The sequence below is a fragment of the Anser brachyrhynchus genome, assembly GCF_964034855.1.
Source record: "Anser brachyrhynchus genome assembly, chromosome: 7".
In the NCBI taxonomy this organism is placed as follows: Eukaryota; Metazoa; Chordata; class Aves; order Anseriformes; family Anatidae; genus Anser; species Anser brachyrhynchus.
Window position 1 is genome coordinate 24892317 of NC_137701.1, and position 27911 is coordinate 24920227.

At 43.6% G+C, this 27911-nt stretch overlaps 1 protein-coding gene across 4 annotated transcripts in view; it reads right to left on the bottom strand.

Annotated features, from left to right (window-relative positions):
• The window catches only part of LOC308198550 (unconventional myosin-X-like), an 85753-nt gene that overhangs the window by 13983 nt on the left and 43859 nt on the right, over positions 1-27911 (bottom strand). For all 4 annotated transcript variants that reach the window (XM_080601135.1, XM_080601133.1, XM_080601136.1 and 1 more), the window contains 13 exons: positions 27393-27517; positions 26514-26628; positions 21129-21235; positions 16540-16845; positions 12451-12490; positions 10087-10878; positions 7893-8016; positions 7172-7415; positions 6297-6392; positions 4575-4668; positions 3916-3971; positions 2276-2418; positions 319-513 (listed from right to left, as the gene is read on the bottom strand). In XM_080601135.1, coding sequence (XP_080457261.1) covers positions 319-513; positions 2276-2418; positions 3916-3971; positions 4575-4668; positions 6297-6392; positions 7172-7415; positions 7893-8016; positions 10087-10878; positions 12451-12490; positions 16540-16845; positions 21129-21235; positions 26514-26628; positions 27393-27517 — 2437 coding nt within the window. The remainder of the gene's footprint in view (positions 1-318; positions 514-2275; positions 2419-3915; positions 3972-4574; positions 4669-6296; positions 6393-7171; positions 7416-7892; positions 8017-10086; positions 10879-12450; positions 12491-16539; positions 16846-21128; positions 21236-26513; positions 26629-27392; positions 27518-27911) is intronic.

Here is a 27911-nt window from a genome sequence, read left to right on the forward strand (position 1 = left end):
CTTAGTGCTGATGGTATTTACATGTGAGCATTAAGAACTCGGACCTATTTGGAAAACATTTAGATAAATAGTGACACTACTCAGTGAAAAAATATAAGCACTGTACACCTCCATCAGGTGTGAGGGAACTACCATCACTTGCACGCTGTTCTCTCGTCCTTTGCAAGGCTCATATGGTTTGTGTGGGGAAGAAGTTTGCAACCATAATCACCAAGACTGTATCTCAGCAAGACACACCATTACATTCCTGCACCCTCCCCTCTTCAGGCAACTCCACCCATGCAACACCTGCTGATTACTGTTTGCTCCTCTTCTTACCTGTGTCTTTAAAGACCCTCTCATCGGGCTGCACCACGGAGCAGAGGCTGTTGAGCACAAGTGTGCCAAGCTTGGCAGCTGTGCGCTCGGATGACTTGTAGTAATCAAGTGCAGTGTTTGTCAGCACAAACCAGCGTTTCTTCATCTTCAGAGAGGACATCTTGTTGCTGCTCTGAACCTCTTTATGGAGCCAGCCTAGCAGAGGAACACAGGCACGTCAGTTCACCACAACAGCAACCTCGTCGCTTCCTGGTGGCTCTCTACCTCTGGGAGCAGAACTCAAACTCTCTGCAAAAACTTCATACTGGGACCTGCCAGTTCTGCTTTACCGGCTGGAGCAGTACCCCGCACAGTCACTCTAAGAAATTAGACAATTTTTTCATGGAACTGTTCTAATTTTCAGCCCCATGTATGGTTTTCTCATTGAGCTGTGGTTTAGTTTGACATCACCATTAGGGCATTCTCTGTCCAGGATGCTTCTCTCACAAGTCACAGCCATCTGAATAAATCATTTACAATTCATTTCTTCCAAAGAGATGCCAAATGCCTATCCAAACCTGGGTGGAAGAGGTTTGGTGGTACATTTCTTCTAGTAGAATGATCTGTAAGCATTACATGCATCTCTTCTTCCTATGATCAGGAAAATATTCTCTCTCTCATTTTAGATTCCTCACAGAGGAAAAAAAAAAGAAAAAAAAAAGCAGAAAAAAAAATTCAGTGCTATAAAAGAAAAAATTACATTCGGTGTTACTAAACCTGTTGAAAAGATAGTTTTCTATTCAGAGCTGTAAAAAGCAATGCCCACCCACAAGGCAAAAAGTTCAAAGAACGTGGGACTGATCCCAGAGGTTGCATATAAAGAAAAAATAAAGAGACAGACTTTGCGGTTCTCAAATAGCCTCTCAAATAGCCATATGTTTTACTGTGAAGTGCAACACATACACTGACTTTGCAAAAGAATATTTAGACTTTTTTCTTTAATGAACAAAATGAAATAAAAGGAGCTGTTGCCTTGCAATTAAGTATTTTGAATTTAAGGGACTCCAGCTGATAATGTTAACACAGGTTATCAGACAATCTCCTTGAAATGTTTAAGACCTGGATTATAGAAGGCTTTGCCTCTTTTTGGTGACTCTCTTCTTCCTCTACTCCTGCTTTGCCATGACCACTCTCAGACCTTTATTCCGTCATAGATACTTTCTGGAAGATGTAGGGCAATTTGCTAAAATGCTTGCTTTCCACAGATTGAGACCCGAGTGTCTTTGTATATTAAAGAACATGTAACGAGCTAAAACTACTGAGGAAATTTAAAAATATTTGAGAAAAAAGGGAGAATATTTTATATTATATGCACGAACATTACTCATGCATCAGTGCCTCTATGTCCAGCTGAGCTCCAACTAGAGACAGAATATAAATCTTTTGCTCAACCTTAGAGAATTATTCTCACTTCACTATGTCTATCAGAATCAGGTTAGTTTGTTCAGCTGAGGACAGCAGCAATCCTACAAAGATCTCTCTCCCTCCCTCTCAGCATGACAGGTGTCAGAAGGAACAGAGCTTTCTGAAAACAAAAGCTGCAGTGTCATGTCATAGTCGGTCTAAGCCAGCTGCTCTCAAGCAGCAGCCATGCTCCCTCCTATTCCCTGCTGGCATTTGCTCGACAACATGTTGAAACAGGCTATGGAACTAACACCAGAAAAATAAACATATAAAGAAATACTTATTTTTCCAGTGTTAGCTTTCTGAACCCACCTGATGTGGAGTCAGACAAGAGTCAGTGCCAGCAGAGCACAGGAGGCAGCCAACAGCAGGCAGGAAAATGGAGGGGGCAGGCAATGGTTGTGTTTTGGGAGCAGCTAAACACTAGCTTGGATTAGCTACAGTCAAACCTCCCACTCAAATCACAAACAGAAGATGAGTTTCACATGTCATAACTGCGTGCATTTCCTTTTACCTCTCACAAGGAATTCCTGGCCATCAACCTTAGATTCGCCTTTTGGTTTCTGCAGAAGGGAGATCCAATGATGCATCTCCTCAGGGGTGTCGCTGTTGCAGTGAATCACTCGATTTGCTGTGATGATCACAAAAGAGTTTGGTCTGCCAGAAAATAAAAGCATTAGAAATCAGACGAAGTCACACAAATATCTGAAATCACAGCACACCCAAAGCCATGTCCTTTACCTTTCCATAGGCACTGCAGAAAGATTCTTGGAATACAAACTACAGAGAAGTGAAGAAACTCTTAAGAGCATCCCCTGTGCAGTTGTTCTGCAAACTGATGAATGCAGAGTCCAGACAGATAGAATTAAACACTTTCCAAAAGCTATTTTCAAAGACTACAAAACATTCATTAGTTAATGCCCAGTTGTAAAATGTCCTGGGTTCGTAAGCACAGGACTTTGCTCTGTCCTCTGATTGGGTTGAGCTAGTGCTAGTACCACTGGGCTAGGCTAGTACAGCTGTTCTGCTCATACTTATTAAAACCAGTAATGCAGTAGCAAATGTAGTTCCCAGCAGCGACAGCTAAAATGGGTCTGCGATTGGTTTTAGGAAGGATGAGCTGATCCTGACAAAAAAGCTATGGAAAATAAAAATAAGCTGCATAAAAACATGGTTGAAAAATAAGCATTCTCCTCAGAACTTAACATAATTCAAACACTGACACTCCAGAAGAGTGTACCTCAGCAGATTCATGAAGGAATTCTGCCTGTTCATCTTACTATTTGTGCCCTTTTATTTTTATTTTTTTACTGGCACACAGATTAACTCTGAGGAGTCCGGGCTGGGCAAAACACTTCTGCTTCAAAGAAATCTTAGTTTGCTACCAAGATATGCATTTTCTAAACTAGTAACCACAAAGTCCCTGCAATCTGGGAGAGAAAAAAAAAAGCAACAACAACAACAACAACAGAGCACAGAAGTAAATAGCTTAATAGCTAACATTTTACTTCAGTACTGCAGTGAGAAGCTTGGCCCTGGCTGAACCTGTTAACACTGTAGGAAATAATTAAATGTCAATGTAAAATGATATGAAATGCTCCATAATCTCTTCTCTGAAGCTAACTTATCTGTGAACTAAAAGCCTGTGCTTTGCTGCATCACAAAGATTTCAAGTGGAGTACAGATTTTTAAATTCATTCCATGTTGTTTTGTGTTGTGTTGTTGTTTTTTTGTGTGTGTTGTTCTGTGTTTGTTTGTTTGTTTTTAATGTGTTGTTTTATTTTTTTCCTTAAATTTACAAGATTAGCTTGAAATTGCTCTGTTGAAAAACTGGAAGTACTGCTTTTGTTGGACATTTTTATTTAGTGTTAATAGTAGATAAGACTATAATTTCTTGACATTTAGATTACACTGTTCTCACTCTTCAGATGGAAACGTGTACTGAAACTTTCACTCAAAGACAATACACTTGTGAACTTTGTGCCTGGAAAGTAGCACAGCTTGGAAGAAACTAAGGACTTTTAGCTGAGTTTCTTTGTGAGATAAATTCTTAGGAGTTTAAACAAATGTAAACTTCAAACAAAACCTGGGCCTACCCACAAAAATAAGTCAGGGAGTTTCCAATCTAAGAGATGGCCATATTGCTATACATACCTGTCAGGGTTGTCAGAGGCACAGACAGAGTCAATAAGCCCAACATCCAGGGTTCCCTGTACAGTGAAAGAGACAGGTAACAGGAATTGCTTGCATCTTAAATTACGGACATTCTCCTTAGTGAATAGTATTGAACCTGAAAGCATTCTTCTGAATTCCAATAGCTTAAGTAGCAATGAGCATATGAGAAAGGCATGAGTGAGTCGCCTTTGCTCCCTAAACAACATGAAAAGGTGTGCAAGGACTCCAGAGAACTGCAAGAAAGAGAGCTACACATTTTCAGAGAGCATTATTAAGGTCTGCCTCCACATTTCAATACTCCTGAAATACATAAATACATTGTTCTTCTCTACTGTTTATCTTCTGTCTGGAAAACTGACACAGACTAGTCCCATAATCCCATCCAAAAACATTTTATCTGCAAGAGGCAAAGCAAAGAACATAGCCAATGTTGATCATGTTGACACCCACCACAGCCGCCACGATCTTCACTTCTTACCCTCTTTTCTATCAGCTTCGCTGTTTCTTTTTAAAAAAATGTGTAACTTTCTTCTACTGCTCATGAACTACAGCACTGCATGTCCTTGAAAAACATGCACAAAATAGTTAAACACAGATGGCTCTGAACATGCCCACGGACTGGTTGCACAGTAACTCACCACAGCATTCTTTGGATTGGCCTGTTCATCTTGCATTTCCCTCAGCTGCTGTGCCGTAGCGCTGTGTACTCGGCTCAGGACATTAAACCAACCGCTGGCAATCAAAACAGACTCAAAGTTAAGATTTGGGTACTGAAACTAGCTCTGGAATATCATCAAGGAACCTGGAAAGCTGCCAGTGGGAAAATTTCTTCATTCACAATTTCCTGCAGACTATGCTGCAAAACATCTCTTGGGCTGATCATGCCATACCCTAATATCTTCCTTCCTCCCTATTTATCCATGAAAATTCTGTGCACGTTCTCCAACCCACTGACAGCTGCTCCCACAAAATCCAGTTTTCTACTTGCTATTCAAGAAACTGCAGGCAGGCGGTGGACTCACTGGGGAGCACGTGTCAGCAGAATAAGAGCATATAGCAGTTTGTAAAGACGGGGTCAGTTGGAATCTTTGGGGACTCTTAGTCCTAGAGACTCCTGGGAGCCTTCCTGACTAGGCTCTGTCTGATCCACTCATAAACTCGAGAGTCATATGGCTCTCTATTAATCATGGGGTTTTTATAAGTTCATTTGGAGTGAAGTTATTTGTCTGTGAAAGGGCTTCTCATTACAGGCATATCTGGAGGCTGAATCTCTGTTGCAGAACAAGCAGATTCTTATCTGCAGCTTCCAGTGAGATCAGCAAACATCTAGACTTTGTGGAGGGTTCTCAAACTGGAGACTGTACAACATCTGTCCTTTGCTAGTGCAAGCGTTGGTGCTTTCTTCTCCCCCAGAACAGAGACTGCTGTGGCACAGACAGAGCCCACATTCGGGTTACGCTTGTCCTAGCAATTCTGTAATGGTATCTTAGGGCATGACTATTCCAATTGTGGAGGTTCTGAGTTAAGAAGATACTCTCTCTTTGGCTACTACCCCTTGTATTTGTCTGTTTCTCATTTATGTGGTTGCTCTGTAGTCTACTTCTGTTAATTTATTTGTGTCCAAACACTTTATCCCTTCCTCCCCCTACACCAAATGAAATAACAGACCCGAAATAACTTCACTGAATCAGATTAAACTAGATAAGGGAAACAGTTACACTAGCAAGAGCTTTGGTAAGAGTGGGAGAATGGTGCGGAAGACATAAGCAGACAGGGCTAGTAACCTCTTAACTTGGCTTTCTATAGCCCAAACAGGTTGTCCAACCTGCCCTTAAACAACTGATTCCCACTGCCTGGCCAGGACGCCAAGAAGGAAGGACATGAGTCATTTGTTTGCTTTGCACTGGGAAGATTTTATCGGATGACATTACAGACTCTGATAAGCCGCAGCCTTTTCTCTGTCTCCTGGATAAAACCCAGCTGCTCTTGCAATCATTTACAGGCAACATGAATAGACTTTTTGTTTGATTCAAGATTCCATTTAATAAATAAATCAGCTATTAGAAGTTCCAGTTTATGTTAAGGTTTTGTGTGTCTCCTGAAGTAACCCTTGAATTCAGCATGCTCACAGCCACGTGCAGAAGGTGGCAGTCCTGTGACTGTGAGGCTGAGCTACCATCTCAGTACCTGCAACAAGGAGTCCCCGAAGCAGAAGTGTACCTTACGGTAGGTGACACTCAGGAATGAATCCCCACTTTTCTCCAGCAAAAGGGAAGTGGTTGTGTTCCCCAGGCTCCCCCATGAGCAGCTGGGTCAGATCTAGACTGAATGAACAAACTTAGCAAAACTCGCTCTTATACCTGGCATCTTCTGGTGACTCTGCCACAATGTGATAAACTCTGTCTTCTGTCACAATGTCCAAGGCATTCTCCTTCTCATGAATGTCCACGATCTCCCTGGAATACAGCAAATTACAAGACAGATGCCGAAAACCTTTTACAGGAATAAATTGTGTCAGATAGATTGCAACTTTGACAGAGATACAAAATTCCTTTAACACACATTACAACTTTTAGGGTCCCCTCATATAGATCTGTACAGTTAACCTACTATAAAACCAGAACTTAAGGAATTAAATGGATTTTCTTCAAGCCACCAGCAGACGGGATAGAAGAGAGAACTGGGAGGTTGATATAGAGGGCTGTTTACAAAGTGGGGTGTGCCACTTTTTTTTGGCACTTTACAGGGCCACAGAATGCCAAGAGGTGACTAGTCTCTCCTTTCCTTCAGCAGGAGCTGAGGAATTGGCTACGGTGGCAAAAAGAACATTCAAGGCTCAGGAAAAGGCACAGCACTTGCTGCCAAATTCAAATCCTGCTGCGTGCTTCATACCATCACAGTGAAATGCCTGGGGAGTCCAAGAAACAGATGGAACCAGGGTAGGGAAGGATGCATGGGGTATGTACTTAATTAGCTCCTCCTGGTCTGGCTCCATCCATGGCTTTGAAAGAGCTTCTGCCAGACTATGAAATGCAAGACTGGAAGAAGGACTACCAAATAATTCCAGACTCCCTCCAGAGTAAAACTAGAAGCTCTAATCATCTTTTCCTTCCCTTATGTTTCTGATTCTTTAGCCCTACAGGAGACCTGTAGAGGGATAAACTGGCTGCACCGGACACTTCATTATCAATTTAGAGCAAATACTAGGGATCAAAATGATTAATTCCTCACTCACTTTGCCCTTCTGATATCAATTGTCCCCTTCAGCTTTTCCTCGCTATCATTCTCAAAGTACATCAGCTTGGATTCTCGAAGCACAAACCAACGGCGTTTCCAGTTGCGGCGTGAAAGCGTCGACATGCCTCCGCCTTTTTTGTAGAGCCAGCCTGACTTCAGTGCCTCCTGCTTGGTGCGGAACCACATGAAGGCCTCGTTCTTCAGGACACACCAGCGCCGCCTCCATGGGTTCATGAGGCCTCCTGCAAAGCAAGGGAGCAAGATCTCATCAGACATGCAGCCATGACCATTTCTCCATTCTGATCCTGCTTCTTGGGCACTCAGTTGCCCCTGCAGTTCCTATGTGCAACGAGGGAGCTGAGGGAGAGAAACAACACTGTACTGAAGTTTGGAAAGAGGAAAAATAGAACCAGTGAAACAAACACAGAATATAGAAATATATGCATTACTCAAATATTTTTGTACTGTCTTCAGTCTTGTAGTTCAAAATGAGTCATGCAAGCCCGTACCAAGTGGGCATATCTCAGAGCCAAAGATATTCAGTCTAATTCCCTGACATCCACCTCCTCGCTCTTTGTTTTATTTGCTGGAAATAAGAGGGGGAAAAAAGAGTGAACAGAGAAGTAAGAGCAGAGGAAAATAGCGACTCTGAAGAAACAGAAGAGGAAAGCAGGTTTTCTGGATCCCATCCTACAACAGTTTTGGCTAAAGCTGCTTACCCTTCATGTAGAGATAGCTGTGAAAATAGGGTGGTCCTGAGCCATTGAAGATGGTGACTCGTCCGTTACAAAACTCTTCATCTGTATCTATGTAAACATCCACTTCCTCTTCGCTGTCCAGAAACTAAAAGGAAAAGAAGAAATCCTGGCTACTTGGGTCCCACAGGACAACTGGAGCAAAGTAACAAGACTGCAGAAGTCACATGAGCAGAAGGTGAAAAACTACACATACTCCCTTTATAAAAAAAAAGAAAAAAAAAGCAGTAGAGTAAAATTAAAGGCTTGACAGATTACTCATTAATGCCTAAAGCAAGAGTCTCCAGAGAGCATGGAATTTTCATACCAGCAAGGAGAGTGACATTCAGCAGTGGACATGGCTAGAAAACTCCAGTTACCTGCAGAAGCAAACCTTCCTATTTCAGGGCAGAGCATACAGCCCAAAATCTAATTTAATGGGGTTAAGAGAAAATTTTTCTTTCTGGAGGATTTTTCTGGCAGACAGGCCAGCATGCTGGACAAGATGGAACACTGACCTAACACTCGCAAGGAAATGCCTTGCTTTGGGTTTGCTGGAAAAAAAGCACATTCCAGAATAACTGAACCCTAAAAACAAAGATCTAAATTGCTGAAATAACAATACAATGTTTACTCATCCTTGTTCTCCAACTAAATAATTGCACTTAGCCATACGTACATCAAACATGAAATCCCAAATTATGCTATCTTTGCCTTAAATACACTTTGCTATGATCAGCTTCATTAATTTAATATGAAGGCAGTTCCTTAGTCCTTTTCCTTCTCCAAACGCATGTTGCTTCTTTTCATTTTTCCCTTTCTGACCTGTCTCTCTGTGATCCATTTGCCCTCCTCTTTTGTCTTACTCCTCTTTCACTTATTTGTTTTCCCTCTCTTGACATTAAGTTTGAAAAACCAGGTAGTCCTGGATCGGCAGCTCCTGATGCAATCCCGAGCCAGCTGCAGGTATCTCTTCCTGTGGCTCGTGCCATGACATAGAAGCACCTCCATTTTTTGTGAGTCTTACTCACTGAGGAGCCCAATAAAATCTTCCACTTCCATTTAAATTTTAAGAATAGTAGAAACTGGCTGAGACTGTGATAAGCACTGTGACAGGGCGATTCATGACTTGACAGATTACTTCACAGTGATCTGTGAGTATATGCCCACAGAGAAGATACCTTTATTCAAGCACATCACATCATAAAAAATTCTGATGGCTGGCAGCTGACACTAGGGAAATGCAAACAGGAAAAAACATACAACTTTTCAAGAGTCAAAATCTGCCACTGGAGAAGAAAAGCAAAGGAAATAAATTGAATTCCTTAAAAAAAAAAAATCAATAATTTTCTAAAAGGTATTTTGTAGTTTGAGCTCCTACTCACAGAGACATCATTTATCTGAGGTATTTTTATGTCTAGCATTGGCTTCACACCTGAACTCTTTCAATCATTTGTGGGCTCATCTGACATGCTGGTCTACTGGGGGATTTACTGTGGCATTATTAAACAGCTAGCCTGAGGGCACTCATGAAGCTCAGGGCACTGTGTGGAATCTGAGCCAGCATGCTTCAAGTGCAAGGCTAATAGCCCAGTTTTACTACCTGCCATTGCCCCTGCTGCAGGAAAGGAAAGCAAAGTGGTCTTTGTGTCCACCAGGACCCACCAGGATCAGCACAATTATTTCTTCTAGCCTTAGAATAGCTTATTTTGAAAATAAACCCTTGACTTTGAACACTAGGACTAGGACAAGAGAAGTTTTAGTGATGGGAACAAATTAAACCCCAGACTTTCCCATTTCCTCTTGTGATTGTCCACAGAAGTAGCCCAAGCTTTCATTGAAATCTCTCTGAGGTAGGATACATACCTACAAGATGTTAGTTGCCTGCTTTCAGTCTTCCTAGATGATGTTACTCTTATATCTGGTGATGGAAACAATCCAAAATAGCCTAGGTATCTATGTACTAGATTGTGTACCAGTGACACTGGACAGTCACAAGCCTGCTGGCCTTCAGCCTATCACTCTTACCTTTTTTCATGCTGTTTATTGATGTAAGAGAGAGTTATATATCAGTAACTACACACAGAGCAAGCAGGCATGCAGTAAGAAGGCAAAGATGTTATAAATATCAACAAAGTCACACTAACTTCCAGAAAAATGAATGGAGGCAGATTCTTACCGAGTCCAGGCTGCCACGGTTGGAGTCCAGGCTGGTGCCATGGGAGTTTCTCAGACTCTCCTCACCATTCAGAGGCTCGGCTGAGGCACTGCCTGTGTCTCCACAGCCATCAAACTCCTCGTGGTCATAGTCAGACTCCACATCTTGGGGGGAATTGTAAATCAGCTCTCCCACCTCTCCGCTGTTACTCCTCAGTGTATCTGAGACAGTGCTGTAACTGCTTTCTGCTGGGTCACGTAGGGCACTCTGCTCCTTGGGGCTAGTGGCTCTTTCCACAGGTTGTCCTGGAGCAGGGACCACCTCTCCCACTTCCCTTTGGAGAAGTGAAACTCTTGTGTCCACATCTTTCTCCAAGTAGTTATCACTGTTTTTCATGTCACATTGAGTCACGACCACCAAACTGGAAGTTGGTCGTCCTTCATCATCGGCATGAAACCCCTCATCCACCTCTTCCTCAGCCAGTGGTGCTACCAGGCTGCAGTCAACGTTGAGTGTTCCCTCACTAGAAAGCGAGCGCTCTAAGTTCTGCACACTTTCATCCAGATTGCCAAAATCCAGCAGCTCCAGAAACTCCTGGGCAACCCTAGATGCCTCCTTTTCTAGCCTTTGGATCTCTTCTTCCCGCTGCCGATTGATTTCATTCCTGGTGTTCTCACAGATGATAGACATGTGATCCTCCTTCTGTTGCTGCAACTTCTCAATCTCCTTCTCCAGCCTTAAGATCTCCTCCATCTGACGTCTTTCTTCTTCTTGCAGAGGAATATCTACTTCCTCAGTCTTTACTGTTTCCACCTTAAAGAATTTGTAATAGTATTAAAGCAGTTTCTTTAACCTATGTGTGTCCCTTCCTTGGACCTTTCATTTTTCCTATCTTTTGTGCTTGCCTTGTACTTCCCAACTACAAAATATGACCCTAAGCATCCTTTCCTTTTCTGTCTGGCATCTGCAATCACCCACAGTGTAAAAACTAAAGGTAGAACAACTGATCTTCAGGTACCTCAATTCTTCCAGCAGCCTGCCTTGTTTCTGAATTGTGCAAAGTAGCTCACTGGGATCACTGAATTTTTAGAAGAGCCCCTCTGTCGGCTGCTCATGTTACAGCTCTCTGTACACTAGAATTTTAACAGAAGCTTCCTTTCCTTTTGAACTATCACCCTCTCACACACACATATATATAGGAGAAAGCAACTATGTATGAATATGTATATGCATAACCTGCTAAAGAACGGAACATTTCCCATATATATCATGAAAAGATTTGGGGGTTTCGTTGCTTCCTGAGTTGGGTGTCTGACCACCAAAATTTGGCTCTGGAAAGGATATTTGCAATAAAGCAGGGCTATGCCCTCTCCAACCCCACCCAAACTCTATTCTGAATTTCTTGGCATTCTTAAGCATCACTGGATAGATAATAGCTAGCTGGGTGCTGAAGTCTCTTTCTTCTTCTATTTTCCACACTGAAATAACTGAGGAAACTTCTAGCAAGTACACAATAACTGGAAGATGGGAGACACTGGTAGCTTGCATTGAGGTTTAGCTATAAGATGAAGACATCCTCCCTTCCACTGAGGATGTTGAAAACAGACACACACAGAATAAATAAATAAACAAATAAATACATTCTAAAAGGATTTAATATACTCCCCAATAGGAATATGACAATGTAGACAATGAATTGGCCCCATCACGTCACAATTCGTATTTTCTTTAGGATTGCTCTATTGCTTGTTCTCCACTCAACTCTGACTTGTGGAGAAATAAATTTTCATATACTAATCTGTCATCTTTCCTGAACAGAGCTGGACTGAAACTAGGGAACAAATGGTCTGGGCAAAGGAATAAGATGACACCCAGCTGTTTTCACACACCTCAGGGTAGGTGGTCTGCTCTTTGATATATCAAGTACTAACAATTAGATCAGTTACCAGGGGGTTATTTTAGCCATGGTAGCTATCATCTGCAGTCTTATTTGGGCTGTTATAGGCAACAATCCAACAAAACAGATTGTGTCACTGTGTAGCACATCACAAGGTCATGCAATAAGCCCAAGCAGTAGAGATAAAAAATGATGCTGCATGTTCGACACTGAAACTTTCAAATAGGAACCATGCAAGCTGGTACATGAACCTTGGGAAAAGAGAAAATAAACAAACAAACAAACAACAAACAAAAACCCTACCAAACAACCTTGTTAGCTCTAGGCACCTCTGTCAAAGCCAAACACCTGCAGGTTTTGAGTGAACAAGGCCATTTAAGAAGTAGTGTTGCCATAATATAGATATTAGCTTCAGGCGAAGAGTGGGCAATGAAGGACCCTTCATATATTCAGAGAAGCCATATGGAAGGAATAACTCCTAAACTTACCTGAGACACCTGGAGTAGAGCATTCAGTTGTTCCTTTTCTCTGAAAAACAAACAAACAAGACATGATAGTCAGAGACAGACCTGGTTTTCCTAGGTAAGGCTTTTAGAATTACATGGACACGCCACCCCTCCATGGATAAGGTTAAAAAACCACCTGGTCTAAGACTGATTTAAAAGCTTTTACAGTTCAGTAAAAATACATTTCTCTGTGGTTTGCATGACCTTTGTGGATACAACAGATTTTCCCTACGCACTTAACTTTTGGATCAATCAGGAAATTGGATTAGTTGGAACACAGGAAGAAGGGCATTGGAAATAGTGACAGAAAGTCAGATCGTTTAGATTCATGTTAAATGTAAACTTAATCCTCTTAACACAGTGGGAAGCACTGTACGTCTACAGATATTAAATGAGGCTTTACATGTATAATTGACAGATTTCAGGAAACTGTTTTTAAACAAAGCAGAGTTATTGCAATGAATTTGTGTTTTGTTTTGCATTTACTATATTAAACCTAGAAAAAAAAATCAGATTTTAGTAATTTGTTAAATGACTAAGCTGAAGACTTTCTATTCTGAAGACCTGGGTGCTCCAGCTTGCCTAACTTCTCAGTGGTATGCAAAAACCTAACTTACTAGTAAAGGCCGTTAGAGTCAGAGTTTGTTAGTAAACACGAGTAGAGGAAAAAACTATCCCACGGTGCTGCATCTCCGCCCAGATCAAAAAGGTTGTACTCCAAGGGGAAGCTTTCACCAGGACGAGGTTCTCCATAGCAAGCACACTACAAGCAACTAACAGACAAATGTAGCAGACAGACAAATGCCAAGGTCATGCAAATGGAGTGGGGATGGGATGTGGCTGGGTGGAAGACTCTGCCTGTAGCAACCACTGCGTAGCTAAATTCAGACTGGCAGTGGTAACTTGCAAATCTACTATTCAGTCTCATGCAGAACAGGAGGCAAGAGTATTTATTTCCCAGGCCCTACAGCTTTTCCCAGCCAAATTCTAAATTGCAGCTGCAAGTCACAAAGTCCTTAAAGCTCTCGCTCTTGCACTCTCTCTCATACACACAAATAAATCTGCAAAATATTTATAAATGAAAGCTGACATAAGTGGGATCCAGATGGCTCCAACTTTACTGAAAGATCTCTAAGAGTAGTCATGAGCTGAAAAACTGCCTTAAATCATTTGTGGGTGCAAGAAGCAGAGCCATTTTAAAAGAAATCAGAAACACCAACTACAATCTACACACTAACTCCTTCAACTGTTCCTCCCATATTTTAGACCTCTGATATTTCTTGCTGCTTTCCATCCATCTGCAAGTGATCCACAGCCCTCCTGAAATGTGATACCCAAAACAAGGAACAGTATTCCAGCTGAAGCCTTACCAGTGCCAAGAGGAACAGAAGAATCACCCCATATCTTACAGAAACAATCTTGTTTATCTATGGCATTTGCTTTCTCCTCTCACTACAGCATGACACCAGTGACTAAAACTCAAATTAACCTTCAGACCTTCTTCCTGCTGTTGAACTAGTCGTTCCTACTCCTCTCTCTGTGCATTTGATTATTCCTAGCTGTAGATCTGCATGTGCCAGTACTGAACGTTATCCTATGTTTTCCAGACCACTTCTTTAATTTGCCAAAATTATTTGCATGGTAATCCTGTTTAGCTATACATTTGCAGACCCTCACCAGATGGTTTTATCTGCAAATTTAATAAAGATACTCGGATTTCCTCATCCAACTCATTATGAAAGCATTGCACTAGAACCATATCCAGCACAGACCCTGGAAGAGTCCCATTCAAGAGTGCTCTCCTATTTAACAAGTAACCACTACTGTTTACTAATTAAAATGCAATAATACAATGAAGTTAAAAAACAAGTTCTAGCCTTGTTTCACCTACTTTTATCTAAACCACCTTTCTTATAGTGTCTTAAGAGTATTGTCACAACGTCAAAGCCTTTACTGAAGTCAAGATACCTACCCTCTATGGCTTTTCTCTATCTACAAGATATGTCATAAGCTATCACAGAAGGAAACAGATAACTTTAATGCTGTTTGTTCTTCACAAACCTATGTTGGTTCTTACCTCCTTTATCAAGCACTTACAATGGTTTGTTTCATTATTTGTTTCAGTATCTCCCTGAAAATGAGGTTAGGCTGACTGGTCCAAAATTCCGTTTCTTTCACTTCCCCATTTTAAAAAGAGGTCATTATGTTTAGACTTTTCCAGTTTTATGGAAATTCCATTGCTATCCACAAAACAGGAGAAACAGAGTAGCTACTGATTCAAACTGCTTCAGCCAGTACTTCTCAAAGTACACAAATATTAATTTCATCAAGTCTGGATGACTTCTTTGTTACCTGATTTATATGAGCATTCACTAACTGCTTCGTTCCCTGCTACGTTCTGAATTCTTGCACATCTGTGCTAATTGTGTTTACTGTCCAGCAGCTAAGCCTTTTGGGAAGACAAATAAAAATAGCATCAAATACTTCAGCTTTCTCAACGTCATAATTTGTTCTTCCTGTTGAAGAGTAGACCAAATTGCTCCTTGTCTCCCTTTTACTAATACTGTATGCGCAATAACTGCATGTCAACTTTTAGTTTGCATCCCGGTCTTTCTGATTTTGTCTCCGCATGTGTGTTTTTTATTTTTATTTTTGCTTGTTCTCAGTAGAGTAGCCAATTTGCAATTTTTATGGACTTCCACCTTGTTTTCAAGGTCCAGTGGAAGTTCAGGATTTAGACAAATTGGTCCCCTAGTACCGTTTTCAGGTACTCACTCTGCAGCAAGTCATCTGAGACCAAGTAGAAAGTGAAAGCAAAATGAGCAGCTCTCCTGATTCCTAGAAACACTGACATTTCTTTATAATGATGCTGGCTCAAACACTCCTTTCATGGACAGGGAACTAGAGGGCAGGGGGAGAAACAATAATAAACTAAATAAATCCTTTTATCTAAAACTAGATAGGGAACAGCTCTACGTAGTAGGAAGAGGACTTCAGACCCAAGAGAGCATCTGTGACATTTGATCCCTGTAAGCTAGGTAATGCCATTCTGAACTTGTAGTTTTGCATTGATGATGAGGCTGCTGTTGAAAATTGACAATTGATAAAATGGAGCCTTTACTGATGTTCAACAGATTCTTTGATCAAACCATTCATCACTGGGGTCACTGACTCCATGTCTTTTCCCAGCACGTATGTTACCCTACTGTCTCCTGTGAAACTGTAGGCAATCTTTTTTCCTTCTGACATACTCCTAACAGAGTTTTCCGATTGTTGTCACAAATCTCAGTCTGCCAAGATCCAACCTCAGAACAAGTATGTGACTACAGACCATCATAAGAAACAGAATTAATTATTTATGAAATGCTTGAAATGACACAGGATTTATTTGTTAAAATGTATATAATTATCCCATAGTTGAAGTTTTATGCTTAAAACAAAAGATTATCAGGAGCCAGCCAGTTTGGATAGGATGCAGGTAACCAGGGAGTGAACGGTAAGTAACGTATGAGGTGCAAGATTCTCAATGGGTGTGCTGTCACTGCTCACAGATTGCCTCTTTTTGTCAAGTCAGCATTTCCTTTCTCCTCCTGACCTCCCGACACATCTGTATCCCTGAAGAGAGGAGCAGAGCAGCAGGACAGGGGGCGCAGGTGTGTTCTCACGAGTGTAAGAGCTGCAATGGCAGCACAGGTGCACTGCTCATCTTCCACTCTGACCCAGCCTACTGAACACACCAAGACCCAGGAATTCTGGTACCTTCTCACAGGGCTAATCCCTCCAGGTTTTGGAAGACCTGCCTTTCTAAAATACATTTCAAAGCAGAAAATCACTAAACAGAGGTAAAAATACACCAGAATCAGCTTTCCTACGGAAGTGGTATGCTCTTTTTCCAACCTGCTTTCCTATTCTGAGCTATGTGCAGCCCACCTCAACTCTTCCCCCGGCACTTTGACTCTGTCACAGGCAATTATTGTCCCACATTACTGTCCTGCCAAGGCCCCAGACCTGCTCCTACACCTCAGCAGCTTTAGTGTTAGGGAACGATGAGTGTGAGAGACCATCTTGTACCTTTCCTTCACCTCTTCCTCCTCCTGCTTCCTCCTACGCTCCTCCTCTTCTTGCCATTGTCTTTCCTCTTCCTCTCTTCTGATCTGTTCTTCCTCCTCTCGCTGCCTTCTCTCCTCCGCTTCCTGCTGCCGCCTGAGTTCCTGCTGCCGCAGGTGCCGGTAGAGGCTGCGAGCCTGGTGGCCACGCCAGTGCTTCTGCAGGACGACTGCAGACGCCTTCAGTCGCAGCAGGCTCTGCTTCCAGAAGTACGCTCGGTAGTTCTTTTGGATTATAACAACACTGGCTAGCACCTTTTGGTACTTCTTCCTAGAAAGAGAACCAGACACTTAATGTAACATGAAGCAACACATGCTTTGCATTTCTTGTGCCCTAATGTGCTGACCGATCCTATCACATCCACAGAAAAAGGAACCTGGAACAATATTGCTCAGGAATGACAACTTCTCTTCCTCTGCTGCTACTACTTATGAACTGTACTCTCCTTGATGTCCACGCCTACTGGTTTGTGTTCCTGGGCACCTACTTTTGTGAAGACTTTCTGAGGAACAGATATTTCACAACACAGAAAGAGAATGCCCACTGGCCAAAAGTCTACTCACGCTGCACGTACACACATTCACTGTGCAATTAATACAATCACTCAGTGTGGATTTATGATATAAAAACATATAAAAAGCCTGACTATGAGAACAAAGTCACATTTTGCCTCATCTTTTAAGTAGCCAAAACCAGAAAAACTCCAGAAAAAAATGTGAAAATGAGGCAGAAAGATCTGGTCACATTAATCTGGTATTGTCTAGGGGAAAACACCGTATTGCTGAATTTAACACTGTAACGCGCTCCCATAAAGTACGTACTTAAATTGCACAGCATTTTCCTTAAACAGTAATGATATAAAAATCAACTTGGCAGCACTTTTAAAACAAAACAACAAAAAAATGGTAGGACCCAAAATAAAAGAATCATCACTCAGTATTTTTGTACTCTAGTGAAGTACTAGAAAAGTCACTTTTTGTCTCTGCATTGCTAAATGCTTTTATCAAGGACCTGAAAAAAAAAAAGCCACTGGTAGAAGTTTGTACATGATAGCAAAGCAGGCAAATAACAAAAGAGTTACTATTACACAGTAATCTGAATCAATTTGTAAGCTAGATTCAAGCAAACATTAAACAATCCAAAAGAGCCAAATGTAAGGTCTTGTATCAAGGAACCAAAGGCCAAGCACACCTGATGTGAGACTATGTTAGGAAGCAGCAAGTCAAAGAGAGATTTATGGTTCACAGGGATCATCAGCTGAATGCAGACTCCCAACACAATGCTATAGAAAAATGAGACTGGGACTGTCACACTTGCAAGCAGAAATACTGTGTTGAAGGAGACTGTGCTGTACTTTCTTCCTGTGTTCAGTGTTAGCACCTATGTTGGACCCTCCAGTGATTTCTGACAAAGCAGGACTGAAACCAGAAATCCTGGCTTGCTGTAAGTGAGATTTAAGGCACTTGTTCCATTACTTTAGGAAACAGAAGGCTAAGGAATGGCTTAATCCCAGCAAAGTACTCACATGAGAACCATTTTTGGGTGGCGTTTCCATTTATCTGGCAGGGGATGTAACGTGATTTAGTTGACATGAAACTGAAGTCTATTCAGGCTGGAAATAAGCCTCCATTTTTTTAAACAATTGAGGATATTCAGATACCTTAATATCTTGCTGGAAGGAAATGATCATTGGTACTATTTAAATCAAAATTTTCTTTACTCCAGAGCAGAATCTGCAGAGGGAAAATCTATGGGCCTGCGCTACGCAGGAGCTCTGGACAGCAGGCTACAGTAGTCCTGCATGGTCTTAGTAATTCTAGAAAGCATGCTGGAGATAACAGAGTATTCTCACATATCCTTCCCATAGACCTTCTGCAGCCCCCTGAGGGAAAGGCACACCTCAAAATCCCCTTCCTAGCAAACGTACCCTCTTTAGATGGCAACAGGGACCCATGCTGACAGCTTGCCACCTCCCTGCACATCAGATATAACAGCCTAGTCAAGAAAATCAGGAGAGAGATGCTAATAGCAATAGTACACAGAGGTCATACATTTTTTTTCCATAAGTATTAAGTCAAAGGGAGGAAACAGAGAAAAGAGGAGGAAAGGGAAGAGGTGATAAGAATTGGGAGGTTTTTATAAGAATTGCTCCTTGGCTGCAGTCCCCTCACCCCTGCTCCCTCTGTCCTCCCTGTGCCCTGCACATGGGGTGTGAACAGCTGCACAGGCCCTCCCTGCCAAGGCAGATACAAGTGCATCAAAAAGGGCACACTGACTTCTACAAAATGCATCTGCCAGAAACTCTCTCCAGTGCAACGTGTGCCAAGCCCTGCCCAGCTACAGGCCGGCTCAGCCTGCTTATCTGCCAGGCTGAAGTGCCCCCTCGTTCCTCATGACCACAGCAAAGCTCGCAGACGCCCTTCAGCTGGAGCTGCTGCACGCAAGCCATGAATTTTATTCCCCTTGTTCAGCCCTCCGCTTACTTTCTTGCACTGCCCACAGAAGTTCAATCTCCAGCCCGTGCTGCAGAGCTGGAGGCATCCTGACCATGTATCACAAGGGCAAGCACGGTGGCTACAATGCTGCATTTGGAATTTAGTTAATTATTCTGCTGAGCTGCAGTTAGCAGTTATGCCTCCAAGGGCTAGAGACCACAACAAATATGGAGTCATTTCCTACCGTCTTCTTCCCCCGAGCAATAAGGTCCTGCAGGATCCAGGGGCACAGCCAAATTTATACCAGCTATTCCTCACAGATCCTGCAAGCCTGGGAATGGTTGTGTGTGTTTAGCTGGTGAGGCTGTTACCTGCAGCTCAGAGCTAAAAGAAAAATGAGGTCATTTGAATGGGCTTGTTTCTCTCTTCTTACTTTTTTAGTGACCATTCAGAGATGGCTACGGGGAATGAGAGCAAAGCAAGCCTTACGCCCCTCAGGACTGGTCCTCCAGGTTCACAGAAAAAGTTTACAAAGGGGGAAAAACTAGTAAAATACTTCCTGTGGCATATATACCCTTCTTTGCCAAACACTTGGCATGAGATTTAGCAAATTTAAACACACTTGTCCTTGCAAAACTAAAAGAAATGGTACCAAGCCCAAGGCAGGGAATGCTGGTAACTTTTGACCTGTGTCCAACTCTGCACAGACCATACATCACTGGCCCAGATGAACTCCCTCTTACTGGACCTCCTCCAATACAGGTGCAATGCGACTGGAAATTCTTCACAGGGATGTTTTCCAGTCTCCCTCCCTAGCTCTTTCTTCACTCCCTGCTATCCTCCCCTGCAAAGCCCAGTTGCATCCAGCTGCTTGAGAGGATTTCCACTCGGGCTGCACAAGCACAGCTTGTTCTAGAGAGGAGACGTGGAAGAGCAATGTGTGGGACAAGGAATCCAGATCTGAGCAGGCTGGAGGACCACAAGATCTCTAGCCAAGAGGAGCACTGCTGCACCTCTGCCTCCGTCACAGCCCTGCAGGGCAGCAGCTACCTTCCCAGGAACTCAGCAAAGCAATAATCCAGTTTGCTTGCAGTGATGTTTCCCAGAAAAATCAATTTTTCTGTGCTAATCCCTACCCCTCTCTCCAAATGCTAGACATAAAGTAATATAGAGCAGAGGCCCTGACACAAAGAACTTGCAATCTCATGTACAAACAACAGAGCTAGCTCATTTGTCTTCCTAAGGGGAAATAAATAAATGAGTAGAAGCCCCCGAGACCAAGCATGTGTTTTGCTGATATTCCACATCAGCAAGGCAGGGAACAACCCCTGCATGCATTTCCCAGTGAAAAAAGAAAAAAGAAAAAAGAAAAAAAAAATAAAGTGATCTACCTGGTATAACTGGGACTCTAATAAGAGTGCTTGCTGGGAGAGTTGAACTGGCCATGATTTCACCTCCTTGCACCCCTGACTGACAGGTGTCTGGATCAGAGACCAGCCAGGAAAGAGCATCTTACTGGGATTAAGTGTGCATGCCACAGCCATTAAGGAGTCAGCTGTTGCCCCGACTGGAGGGGCAGAGGAGGGGTGCTTTGTCTGCAGTTGGTTCTCCCAGCCCTCCCCAGTCAGGTGCAAAAGGGAGCGGCGAGACGAGATTACTGGTGCAAAGCTGGCCAAAAACCAATTCTGAAGAGTTAATTAAAAGGAGAGGGAGATCACGAGGCGAGCAGGCAGGGCTAGGAAAGACTTCGAGCAAAGGCAGAGCTGTGAGCGAGGGCAAGCGATTTGCAGGAGCAGAAACAAGAGTTGACAGGCGTAAGGAAAAAGAGGGGACCCAAAGCATAGGTGGGGCCCAGCCAGGAGAGCCCTGAAGGCAAGGGAAAGGTGGCATCGGAGCTGAGCAGCAAATGCAGAGGTCCCCAAAGCAGCAGCAGTGGGGAGGGAGGGTGCAAGGCTTCAAGAAGAGCTGGCAAAGGCGCAGGGGTCTCCGCAGAAGCGGTGCAGGCAGGGAGGGCAGCTGAAGGCAGAGAGAAGGGAGCGATGAGAGGGGACTGGAGAGGGGCTCGGGGCGACCCAGGCAGGCAAGCAGAGGGACGGTGGGGCAGCCCCCAGCACTGACCTTGCCATGTAGCCCAAGACGTGGGCCCGGATGACTACAGCAGCTTTCCTCAACTCCTCTTCCCGATCCTTCTCCAGCTTCTGCTCGAGAGCTTCCTTCAGGAAAACCTGACGCCGCGGGGAGGAGTTTCAATAAACACAAAGAGAGGAAAGAAGTCAGTCCCGGGAGAGCCTGGAGGTTGCATCCCCGGCTGCGCTCCTCTCCGGGTGCCCGCAGCCGCTGCTGCACCCCGGCTGCTGGGGGAAAAGTTCAGCGGTGGGAGCCCCGCACCCAGCACCCAGCCCTGGCCCCCGCCTCCCTCCCGCCCTCCCTCCGTGGTCAAGACTTAAAAGAGAGCGAGGGAGGGAGCGGAGGAAGGAGGGAGAGAGGAGGAGGAGGAGGAGAGCCCGTGCCTGCGCCTGGTATTAACTCCTTCCCTGCACGCCCTGGTACCGCCCCACAGCAGGCATGGATACCTGCTTCCCCCGTTAACTTCTTTGCAAAGAAACTCCTCCACATGTCGAGGAAAGGGAGGAACACTGAGCTTTCCAGACTCCAGGGAGCAATCTTAGCAGCAGTCCTAACAGTGTAAGACAGTAGGGAAGCTAAAAGCCCTGTCGAGGGGCAGAGCTGAATGTACCCCGCACCCCCCGGCTCTGGGTGCAAGCTGAAGCCCTCCAGCGACCTCCAAAAAGCCAGTGGAGATTCTCCCTGCTGAAGCAGCTCAGCGCTGCAGCGTGCATTAGAGAGAACCGAGCCCCCACGGGAGAAGTCTCCAAGTATTGGAAGTTGCACTTCAGTGTCCTGTATTTTAATCCTCCAGCATCTTCCACCGCCTGTATTTCAAACCTCTGCTCTGCGCTAAATGCTTGCGTGAGGGATGGCAGTGCTATCTCGGAGACAAAAGGACTGAGATACAAGCAAGATAAGGGTATGTTTACAGGAATTGTGCTGACATATCCGAGCTAATTTAAATCAGCCAGCTCGCATTATGTTAGCACGGAATTCAGCACAAGTTGCTGAAATACATGCTTTGCCTTTTGAGAAGGTCCGCAGCCTGCACGGTGGGTGTGCTGTTAGCAGCGTTAGCCTAGATTAAAGTTGGCTACGGTCTGTCCACACAGGCTGCAGGCACAGCAGCTACTGCCGTGTGCCCGTGCCTGTGTGACCGGCTGCCTGCTGCTGGCTAAGCCACTGCCAAGGCCAGCAGAGGAGCGAGCTCCACTAGAGGAGTGCTGCCCCACTTACCAAAGCACGGTCACAAACACGGGCTGCGAGCTGACACTCGTCAGTCTGTAGGACTGCATTACTGGGTGAAAACTCCTTGTGGATTTATTGGTTCTGCATGGCTATCCTGAGGGGCCAGAGATGTCCAGAGGTTTGAACATTTACTCCAGTGTTCTGCATAAAGTCTCCCTTTCTCCACTTACCTCCTCTTATATCTCTGAGCACTTTCCTCTTCATCACTGCTTTTGGCCTCATCACCTATTTAGGCTCTTTTTTCCCCCCAACAATGACCACCAGGTACTGAAATCTCTCCACGCATTAGCACCCATTGCCACTGACTTCCCTGCACTCCCATTTTTCCTGGAGAGCCATTTCTGTTAAGATGGCCCAAAGAAACGAGCTGTTTTGTAATGACTAAGTAACTGTGGGTAGCCTTAAAAGAAAGTTCATTATCAAGGTACTGCCAACCATGAAGTTGGCATCCTTCCCTGCAAGTTGTACATCCACTCCCTCTGTCAACTCAACAATCTTTTAAAGGCTTCTTTGAGGCAGGGATTGCTTTTTTCATTACATTCCACAACCAAGCAGCAGTCACCCATTTCAAGAAGGCAGCTAGCAAAACATTGTCTCAGTCCATTATCTTCATCAAATTGCAAAAATACTCAATCTAGCAGTATTTTGCTAGCAAACATAGACTTTATTGTGCCAGTAAGGAGGGGGGGAAAACAACTTTGAAGTATGCAGAGTTCAAGACCTTACCCTAACCATGTAGGGTTTTCTGTATATGTTTATAGATTGAGATGTTAATCTCAAATAGCATACAACTCAAATACAATAGCTGTCTATAAGCTAATGGCATCCTGAAGGTGTTTTTTTAGCCTCCTTGTAGATAGCAAGGAAAAGTGAAATGAATTTGAATCCAGAAATATTTTTATGCTTTGTGGAAATAACTGTGAACGTCGCTATTTCTATGTCACAATTCACAGTTACTTTCTGAAAACATGAGATCACTTTCATCTGAGGAAGGAATGATTAGACAAAACCTACAGGCTATTTCTATGATATCTGCTCATATTATACACTGGCTAAGTTTAACACCACAGTGCAGCCCCAGTGCTCCTCACACAACCTCAATGCCTGCATGCACTGTCAGTGCAACAGCAAACATACGTTGAGGCTGGGTGTAGATTAGCAGGCACAAATGTAGCCATGCGTGCACCCATGTGTACATAAGTGGGATCATATGATTCTTAGGGGAAAACACTGGGAAAGCAGGAAGTCGGTCACTGTGACCTGGGTACCAATTAGTCTACAAAATCCTCCTCCTTCAAGCAGGCCCTGCAAAACAGCAGGTTGAAATGTGAAAACGAATGCATTCAAACAGCAAGGATTACTGCATCAAACAGCCTTAGGAAATTTGTGTTGAGGGTATAGGCAAATATGGCAGAAGGTCCAAGTGCACAGAGGAAAGGGACACAGAAGCTGCTGACGTGGAAGGAGTTGATGTGCTCCATCCCAGCACATCCCTAGTGAAGATGAGGGCACCTTGGTACTAGCCGTCATCACACTGCCTGTCTGCATGCAAGCCCTCACCTCTGTCATGCCACCGGATAAAACCTGCCTTCTATACATTAATACTTTTCATAAACACTAATTTGACAATTGCCAGCACAGCAGCTGCTCTATTCTTAATGAAAAACACAAAGATCATCCTGCCCTTCCTCCCCCATTTCCTTTCCCAAGCTTCACAATCCCCAGCACTAATTCACAGAGTCTTTTCCTTCCTCCTACAAACAATTGCTAGGGATATAATTATCCTTCCATTCATTTTGCAGGAAGTATTCCCCCTTCTATAAGCCTTGCTCTTCACCCACCCCTTGTACTTCTTCCTAGGTTACATCCCCATTGACCCATCACATCTTTCTGCAGTAGCTATTCCTGACTCTGTACCCCAGGTTGATTCTTACCTGGTGCTGGGAATGGCTACCTGGTACCAGAGCTGCACCTGTAGCAGCAAAAGTGGTAGCAAGGACATTCAAGAACTTCCTCTCCAGGATGATAACCTACACTATGTGCCCCTTAGCTGGTAGCTTCACTTCACCCTTACCTGAAAGCCTCTGGAAAAATCAGGTCTCTTTTCTTCATCAAGTACTTCACAAAGCACATTAAGCAACTCACCTGAAGAATGAAATGGCAGGGCAATGGCAACAGCACCTTGAGCAGCTGTGGGCTGCCCAGACTGTCAGGATGCTGAGAGGTGGCAGCAAGGGTGGAACAGGCCAGGACAGCCTTGGAGTGATGTATACTTTAGAATAAATAAAACTGCTCCCCTCTACCAGGATACACACCTCTAATCCAAATCATGGCACATATAAAGTAACTTCAACAACCAAATGAGATAGCTCAACTGCTTCCCAACTCCTTTCAGTTTTCCTTCTCAGCCATAAAGAAATAATGAGATGCAAAGATTGTCATTCTTAATCATTTCTTTCTTCCTGCAGCATTCAGACACAACAGCAACCTGAGCTCTAGCAGAGAGACTGCTGTTCGCTAACATGCCCCCTACAGCCAACTTTTATTTTATAGAACAGAATCATTCAAAAAAGTTACATTACAGTATGTCTGGTGTTTTGGCAAAATACAATCACATTTTGTTTGCCATAATTTACCACCTATACTGCTTTTCCAAAATAATTTATCTGTGCAGGTCAAGGCGTGAGTGGAAAGAGTCAGATGGACTCAGCCGTTCAGGATGCACAATGGGAACTGAGGAGAAAACAGACCCTATTGCTGCCGGGGGCTCAAAGCAGCCTGGATTTCCTGGTTGTCGCCATCCATGGACTCCAGCTACACTTACAACCTTTTATGCTCTGAACATCGGTCCTCACATGCATTTCGCTGCTGCCCTTGCTGTAGCCCAGCAATATACATTCTATCTCTTGACAAAGAAACTTCCAGTTCCCTGTTTACTAGCTCTAACCACCCCTCTTCTAGAGCTCTGCAACACACACACATGCCACACAGGCCTTAACACTAAAATTCTGGGAGACTGGCAGCCACCCAAGCAATGTGGGTTATCTAGGGACAGGAATGACAGAAATGGTTCCTGGTTTGCAGGGATCAGTGTGGAGAGAACAGATTCCCAGATCAAAGATGGGGGAACACTTGAATCACAGGCTGGAAATACTGCTACTTGATAAAAACGTCTCTCTTGAACATCAGTGCAGTCATACAAAGGAAGGCCTTAGAAACCAGGCCACCACCTGCTTTGGATATGGACTGCATACCCAGTGCTTAGAAATGCTGTCTGCTCTGGACACCATCTATCTTGGCATATTCTTCAAAGAATTTATTGGAGTATGTGTAAAGTTGTGATAGATACAATTCCCCACTCCTAGATTTCTAGAGCAATGTACCTCACAAAGCTCACACCCCTTTCTTTATGAAGCTGTCTCAAAGCTTGAAAAAAAAAAAACCAGACTGAATCAGCTCCCTCCCTATCACGTGAAAGATAATGGTATATTTCCAGCTAGATGTCTGGAGAAAAAAAATAACAACAACTTGCAGGCTGCACCAGAAAAGAGAGAAGTGTTAAGCATTCATGAAAACAGAAGGAAAATCTGAGTTATGCAAGTAGGAAGAAGCATGTGGATACCTTTGCCCAGAAAACGTATGCTAGTATCTGCGCTAACTGCACAACCATCAGCTAAGCTTCCACAGCAGAAAGCTGTCACACATCTGGTGGTCTAGCTACCTCTTCCTAGCTTAGATATAAACCAGGCAGCAGCTCACTGCCTCCTGCAAGAACTTCAGTTAGCCAAGCAGACCGAAATGTCAGGCAAAAGAGGCAAGAGTTAATGGCACACATTGCAGTTGCATACAATGACATCTTGCCTGGGATCCTTAAATTGGATCAGACACAACCAAATCAATCTGGTTGGATCAGTGAGAGAGTTTAGACAAAACCAGAAAGCCTTCTACGTCTCTAGGTACACAACATGGGAAACATTTGAGATGTTACACGTCACTGGCACAGATCAATGCCTATGGGTCTAACAGGGTCATCACTACTCCGTCCTTCTACTGATCCGAGTCTCACCAGATACAACTGCATCCCCTTGCAGCTGGAACAATGCCATATCCTGGTATTTCTCATACAAAGCCACACTGATGAAGTACCTTGGTTTTACCCAACTGCCATTCTTTCTTGCTGCTGTCATAGATCTGAAGAAAGTCTGCACATACAGCCTTGCTGTTGTCTGAGAAATGTGGTACCTTCACAAGCATCTTGTACCTAAGAACCAAACAGAATCTCATGAGATTATGTGTGACAGTAGCCCGCACACCTCCACCGCATCACACGGTTCCAGTAATCCTTTTCTCATTAGTCCTTCTCCCTCTGGGAGAGAAATCCCAGCTGGGACCTCCCTCCTTCACAATTTGGGAACCTCCATTCCCCAACTTTTATCTGTTATCACATTGGCTATTATTGTTGCGATCCCAGTAATAAAAGATAAACTCAACTTCATTTTTCAATAAAGAACAACTGTCTTTCTGAAACTTATGCTTTCACTGATCACAAGTTACTTTGTTCAGAATAGGGGTGAAATGTAATGCTCCAAGATACTTTCTTCTAGCCTTAAACTTCAAGAAATCCTTTTGGTGCAGATAATTAACAAAAATAATTACCCTTTCCAATATTAATAATCAATTATATTGCCCATTAACATTTCCTTCAGCCTTTCAGATTAAAGGGCATGATACTGTCCCTTTACATGCTATGACCATCTAGATTTCACAGCATCACACAAGCTAATCTACGGCAAAACTACAAACAATGTGAGCTGTCTGGCTATTTTTCCATTCTTACTTTTACCCTAAAGGCAAGCAGTCTCCAAAAGAACATCCAAGTCAGTCTGTGATACAGTCAATAAGGACACGGTTAGAAAAACATCACACAAATGATCCATATCAGTAACGGCAGTTATAGAGGGAACAAACATATAAAATCGTATACCTTGGCACCGTTACAGCTTTTGGCACAATACTAGCAATTACCTGCTGAGGAAGTCCTGGAAAAGGCGCCGTATAGGGAAACCTGCTCTCCGGACCTTGACTGTCTCCAGCATCCCTGAGTACCGCAGCTGGTTCAGAACCACATCTGGATTGAAGAGGTTTGGTGCCTGCATTATGATCCAGATTCAAAAACACATCAGAAGAGAGCCAAAGTGTTCATCTTGGTATTACTTCTTTGCTGACTTGAATGGTTTCTCTGAGCACAGACACCCACAGGTTGTACGTCCATTTCTCTGTAGGAAGCCAACCCTTGGGCGTGCCATGTGAAGAGGGAAAAGTTTGGCTTAAGGGGAAAGCAACCTCATGACACTGCATGGTACAGCAAAAGGGATGACAAAAGGGAGTTGGGCAGATCCCAGAAAAAAGCAGTCTGCAGAGTGCTGTCATTGTCAGATCATGGCAGCAGAGCAATGATATTAACACATACAAAATGCAGAACCCTGACTCAGTTATCTTTGCAGTCGTGTAGTCTGCAAGACCCTATCAGCCTTCTACTGCCAA